The following is a 6,922-nucleotide window of genomic DNA, read 5'->3' on the forward strand; positions in this document are numbered from 1 at the left end:
CCCCCCTCCCCTCTTCCGACGTCCAGAAAAACTTAACCCCCCTCAAAATCTTTATTACTTTATGAATAATAAAATGTATAAACTGTAAAATTTAATGAAATAAAATAGACGTCCATTGGAGTTCAACCCTCTCCTCCCCTTGTCCAACTTTGTACGACTTGTCATATCCCTCTCTCTCTTCTAGGCGTTATTTATTGATAGCCCCTTTATGTCCAATCGATCACACCAGTATAATAATAATAATAAATATTTCCTAGTCCTTACTTAAATACTTATTATTATTATTATTTTGACTTTTAATGTTTTGATATATCGGGTCGGCAAATTTAAACACACCGCAAGCATCTTGAGTTCAATATATAAAGCTTAGAATACGACAAATAAGTTTTGTTGATGCAGTAAAAATTGATTTTTTTTTCCTTTTGTAATGCATTCTTTTATCTATAGTAATCACAACAGATTACATAAAACCTATACTGGCATTTTAATTTACTAGAAATATCTATACCTTAAATAACTAATATCTATGCCTTAATAACTAAACGAAATCTTTTTATAACGATAAAAACGTAATAAGTGATGGGCAAAGTTCTGATTTGTATCGCCGACGATCACTTAATAAGATCGTTCCAGTGTTTATTTTTATTTGGCAAATTTTAAACCGCTTCCAATTTTCCAAAAATAATTTTTGTTATTATCGTTCACTCAAAAATATAACGATTGTCTAGACTTTTATAAATAGTCTATGTTTACATGTCTACTCTGAAATAAAGTTATGGTAAACATAAAATCTACGGAAACATTAATGACTTACATGTAAAATAAACTTATGTAGATTATTTGACCTATCGTAAATTTATTTTACTTGTGTCATTAATGTTTCCTCGGTTCGATTGAGTAATTGCTGCAGTAATATCAAAAGCGAAAGTTTTACGTGTGTAATACAATATTTCGACTCTAAAAAATCCATGTTATTGAAATAATTTTTTATCCATTTGAAGTATGGTATACGCTAAATAAAAATTTCTAATCTCTCTTCCAATAGAATAAGTTACTTTAATGCGTACTGCTGTTATACATAACTAGTAACTTATGTACTGTACCGGTACGTATGTTAACCAAATATTATTATAACCGGTAATTAGACCCTATGTTATATATTATTTCGAACAACACTCAATTATTCTGTTGTGGTACAGAGTGTAGACGTCACCTTGGTTGGTTAAAAGACTCATCGGCATAACACAAAAAATGTCGATTGTAACGGGAACAAAACATTATAAGCATATAATTCCCGCGTGTCTCTGTGGCAATCAACCAAATAAAAAAAAATAAAATAAAATTTGTTTGTTTTTACATTAATTATAACAATTATTACGATAAGAAAGAAGTTGATATTCGGAACCCATTCGGGATCCGATCAAGATGATTAAATGTTTACGATGGGTTCCGGCTTAAACTAACGTTTTGGTGTTCTCTACATTGTAGACTAGGCACTAAGAGGGGGATACTATAGATTACTACAATATCTATGGAATTTCGGGACTTTGAGTATATATCTGAACTAAGAGGACCGAGACGAGTTCAACGATATTCTACTTTTGGACCGGAGACGAAAAATAAGAAAGTTATCATACTTATTTAATGCTATCGTGCCGGCACCGTAGTTGCTACTACCGCCATCTTGCGGTAAAGTCTGCAAACCATTAAAAAAAAGCACTCTGAAAGGCAAGAAATTGCACGAACAGTCGAACGCCACTTCCTTTTTTTTATTTTGTTCAAGAACTACCGTGAGTCAATAACTAGTGACGTTAAATACTCGGCGGCCCCTCTCCCGGAGAGAGTCCGTCGGGAGCGCGAACAGTCGAACGCCACCTACTGGAAAACTCTAAAATGACGTAAATGCATTGCGAAAAGCAAGAAATTGTAAATATGATAACTTTCTTAGTTTTCGTCTCCGGTACAAAAGTAGGGTACCGTTGAACTCGTCTCGGTTCCGAGTTCAGATATATAACTCAAAGTCCCAAAATTCCATAGATAGTTATCTATAGTACACCCGAAGAGGAAATTGTTATATATATTTATTTGGCTGGATAGCTAAGCTGGTTAAGACGTCAACCTACTATTTTGGGGGCTCGGGATCGAATCCGATTAGAGCAACCCAGAAATCTGTCCGGATAAGTCGGACTCCCATCTTCACTACTGGACGTCCCCACGATTGAGATGATTAAAAACGCTCTAAGTGCCTACAGGGTGAAGAAGACAAGGATAAGAAAATATATACCCATTTAAGTTTGGTTGGGTCCACAACGAAGGTGGTCGAATGTCTCCATCCAGGCCCATCAGATAGCTTACGAATGAATAATTTCTGAGACCCTGATCCTTACGGGGTAGGCTGGTGCCTTTATTTTCATTCCAGTCTTAAAAATTAATTTTAAAAAATACTGAAAATAGCACAATATAAATTCATATCAAAACACAATGGCAAAGGTTTAATTCGAAGAGAGAAGCAGATGATTTTGCGAACCGTTATCTCTGAATCCACCGTAAATCGATTTATTACGAAATTTTTAAATGACGTTTCATTGTGTACGATATAAAATTTACGTCACAATTTTAGTCACGCGACCAAACTTACGTCGCCATATTAATTTTTCTTAGTCGGAACGTTAAAATATAAGGGGCCATCCATTACCGTATTGTAATTAATGGACGATTCCTACTAAATAAACTAGAAGTTTTCTGTTTAAAATAAATAAAAATATCGACTTTTTCTGTATTTACTAACTTCAATGTAAAGAACTACTTTTTAACCGATCGATAGTTTATAATTTAATTTCGTTCGTTAAAACTGTTTAATATGCTCGAATTTCGTTTCGAATTAATAAAAACTAAAAGTAGCACGTACCATTTCCATGTTTAATCGTCCACAATTTATCAAAACGTAAAGTCCGGCACCAGCAAATCCCTTTCGTATAAAAATACTTAAAAGCAGACGAAGTTTTGTTGCCATGGCGACAAAAAACTTCCGTCGTTATAGAACTAAATTGTTCTGGTAATAACTTAATTTATCTATTAATTGCCGTATTAATTAACATCATCATCGAGTTAAAAATAATAAATTATTTCTATAAATTAAAAATAAATTATTTTGTGTCATATAAGTGATAATTGTTACAAAAAAGGTGGCAACCCGTTGATGCACTTTCTTGGCATTCGACATCTCCATGCAAATTTCAGAAGTTTTCGATAAAAGGCACAGGAGTTATTAAGCTTCAAAGTGGGTGTATGTGCCAAACATGCAAATATCCAACATTCCAGTTTTAAAAATTAATTTTAAAAAATACTCAAACTAGCGCAATATAAATTCATATCAAAACACAAAATGGCGAAGGATTAATTACATACAGAAAAAAAATCTTCCCATTGTTTTTGCTTTTCTCTACGTTTCGAGGTCTTGGTTCTTCAGAGTCCAAACATGTAAAAATCTTGGGGTCATTTCAAATTTTATATTTCTTCTTGAATGTTGAAGTATTTTTGTTTTTTAAAAAATCAAATAGTTAACATATAAAATATTTACTTGAGTAATTGCTGCAGTAATATCAAAAGCGAAAGTTTTACGTGTGTAATACAATATTTCGACTCTAAAAAATCCATGTTATTGAAATAATTTTTTATCCATTTGAAGTATGGTATATGCTAAATAAAAATTTCTGTAGCTATTTTATAAATTTACAACTACATAATTGATATTTGATTCTTGGCATTATTTGTTATTAATTCCAAATCCCACTGTAAAATTAATTGGAAAATGATAATTGTCAAAGTGCTATTAAAGTTTTTAAAATTGTCCTATATATACATTCAATAGTACTTTATAAAATGAGAATATTTAAAGTCAAAGATGTCCATTTACTTTTCCTTTCAACATCTTATAAGCCAGAAATAATTTATTTTAGTTAATAAAAGTTGTATGACAGCTAACCCCAGCTCTCTTTCTAGAAACGTTTCCATATCCAAGTATTTTTTTAATTCAATACAAATCTATCTTTGAGGGTATGTAAAATTTGAAATTTTGTTGTTATAGAGCAATTATTGAAATTGCTCCCCAGAAGGAAAATTTCATGTTTATTCCTAAAGATGAATTTGTACAGTCCACAATTGAGTACATAAATAAATTTTCTAAAAGTTGAACTGCAATATGCAAAAAATTAGTAATTATTTTCAAGTTAAAGTTAAAATAGTTCAGTTGAGTGTAAAAAGTTATATGATTAAAAAACAACATAAAATAAAAAATTTAAATAATTGCTTTTCTAATTTCCTTTTCTCCATTATTAGAATACAACTGATTTGTAACTGAATTTTCTTGATGGAATATAAGGATTTTAAAAGGCAATTTCTAGTCAACAATCCTAAATTATTGATATAAGTTAAAAAATATACTTACAAATACTGTAATAGTAATAGTAAAAATATAATGTATATTATTTTCTAATTATTATTTGGCAATATATGATCTTGCATACCTTTGTCAAACTTTAACAATTTTATTGTTCTAGATTAATCAAAAGCTAAAATTAACAAACTGAAGGAAGGGCCTTTGATAGAGGAGGAGGAAGAGCTGGAAATTTTTCTCCAAGCACAGAGAAAACTTAGGGACTTGTACTTGTTCCTGTCCTGTCCTGTCCTACTCCCAGATCCAATACAAACTCTCAATGGCTCAGACTGCAGGAGCATATGTAATTAAGCTCAGCATAACCATAACATATTTCCTCCCTGCCATATTATAAAAATTTTCTATAAAGATTTACTTCAATTCTAATATAAATTTTTAATATGTTTTGATTTATTATTTACCTCATAATGTTTTGTATTCTGTAGATATATATATCGTTGAACTATGACAAGTCTGCTTACATAAATCACACAAAAGAATATACAGTATAAGTGCACATTCTAAATATATTCTATGTAAAAAAATGAGATTTTAATGTACTTCTCTATTACAAATTAAGCTTAAGTATTTAATTACAAAGCATCAACAATATCGCACATCAATCTATCCAAACCGTGGCAATCCTCTTCTTCCTGATGCTCTTTAATATCGGACACGTCCATCATTTCCGGAGGCATCAACAAATTACAGTCCACGTCCGACGAATCCGGTAAGTTCGCCAGCGTGTTCTGTAAGATCTCGGTCACTTTTTCTAAATGTTTTTGAAATCTCTCGGTCGTTTCCAGTCTCTGTCTCTTCTGTACCTCTAACATGACTCTCAACGTTTCACGCGCCTGATGTGGTCTGAATTCGTTAATGAGATGATGAATGTGGATGAACAAGAGACTGATGTCGTCCCTCTTCTCTCGCGCTTCGAAGTGTCGGGGCACCGGATAAGAATGTCCAACATATCCAAGAAATTGACTAATATGGAATGATTTAGTTTTTTCAATTCACGTTTGTGATCGTAGTTTTGCGGATAGAGTCTTCTGATCCCTTGACTTTCTAATGGTCTGATAATCACATCATCAGCATGAAACTGAACACCAAACATAGAATACACATCCTGGACAGGTTTAGGAGGAGAAGGTGCCCTTCCTTTTTGAATGTTTTCATCTGTGTAGCAACTGTAATACTGATTTGGAGGCAAGGGGAGGGAACTAACTTGTGTAGATTCCGACATTTCTGCGTTTCTGTTCATTTTCTTTGATTTATATAACTTCCAACAGCACTACAGATTCTAAACATATGCATTTAAGTAAATTTGGCAGTTTTCAAATCGTACTTTATAAAAATTACGGTTAATAACAATATTTCAGTTTATAATTAATTACGGAAAACAAACAACATAACTTACCCCAAGATATTTGCTTTCAATAAACAATATGCGGCAACTAAAGCTGTAAATCGTGCATATCTCGACTTCTCTGCGCGTTTAACTTTCTAATCGTCTTCATCACAAACGTAATGCCAAGCGCCACCTGCTTAACAAAAATATCTAAAAAAAAATATTGGCCGACATTTCAAAAATACAAATTTATATTGTCTTTTTCAATTATTTTATGATATTTATATGCCTTAAATAATTTTTTAAATTCATATTATTATCGTAGTTTAAAAATGAAAAATTCTTAGGGTTTTTCGACTTGTCTTTTTTTTTTTTTTTTTTTTTTTTTAAACTCTTTCCGCCCTGTGGGCACTAAGAGGGCCTCTTTTGGTAGGCCCATTATGGGTTCGGCCAGGCCCACAATGGGGCGACCGGGTGGTGAGGGACGGGGCCCGACATATCCGAACGGACCACCCCCCGAAAAATTCCTGGGGATTATTCGACCTGTCTAGGTTCGATTCCGAGTCTCCTAATACGGTAGGCTGCCACCTTAACCGCTCAGCCATTCGGTCGAATAGTATTAAGAAAATCTGAATTAATATTGTGTTTATCGTTTAGTCCTAGGATCGATAATATTTTTCGAATAATTTTATTCAACCATATACGGCCTCGTAATTTTTCGAATGCATCCTCATTATAGAAAATAACAGAAATTCATATTAATTAACATTTTTTTTTTAACTCTTTCCGCCCTGTGGGCACTAAGAGGGCCTCTTTTAGTAGGCCCATTATTGGTTCGGCCAGGCCCACAATGGGGCGACCGGGTGGTGAGGGACGGGGCCCGACATATCCGAACGGACCACCCCCCGAAAAATTCCTGGGGATTATTCGACCCGTTCGGATTCGATCCCGAGTCCCCCAGAGCGGTAGGCTGCCACCTTGACCGCTCGGCCATCCGGCCGTTATTAATTAACATTATTCAATGCAGAGTTTGAACGAGCCCGTATTTTATTTCTATCACAGAAATTAAATATGTATTAAATACGTTGACGTATTTTGATTTTTAAAAATAATACTTAAATGCAGGGCCGTCGAGTGTA

At 33.3% G+C, this 6,922-nt stretch overlaps 1 protein-coding gene across 1 annotated transcript; it reads right to left on the reverse strand.

The window, feature by feature from the left end:
- Window positions 1-4,965: 4,965 nt before the first annotated feature.
- MED7 (mediator complex subunit 7) lies at window positions 4,966-5,975 on the reverse strand. Its single transcript, XM_067285264.1, is given in 3 exon segments — window positions 4,966-5,363; window positions 5,366-5,735; window positions 5,853-5,975. Coding segments are annotated over 2 exon segments (666 nt in total). The 5' UTR covers window positions 5,697-5,735; window positions 5,853-5,975; the 3' UTR covers window positions 4,966-5,028.
- Window positions 5,976-6,922: the final 947 nt, after the last annotated feature.

The sequence above is a fragment of the Centruroides vittatus genome, unplaced genomic scaffold (genome assembly GCF_030686945.1).
Source record: "Centruroides vittatus isolate TY-2023 unplaced genomic scaffold, ASM3068694v2 scaffold_2520, whole genome shotgun sequence".
Taxonomy (NCBI): Eukaryota; Metazoa; Arthropoda; class Arachnida; order Scorpiones; family Buthidae; genus Centruroides; species Centruroides vittatus.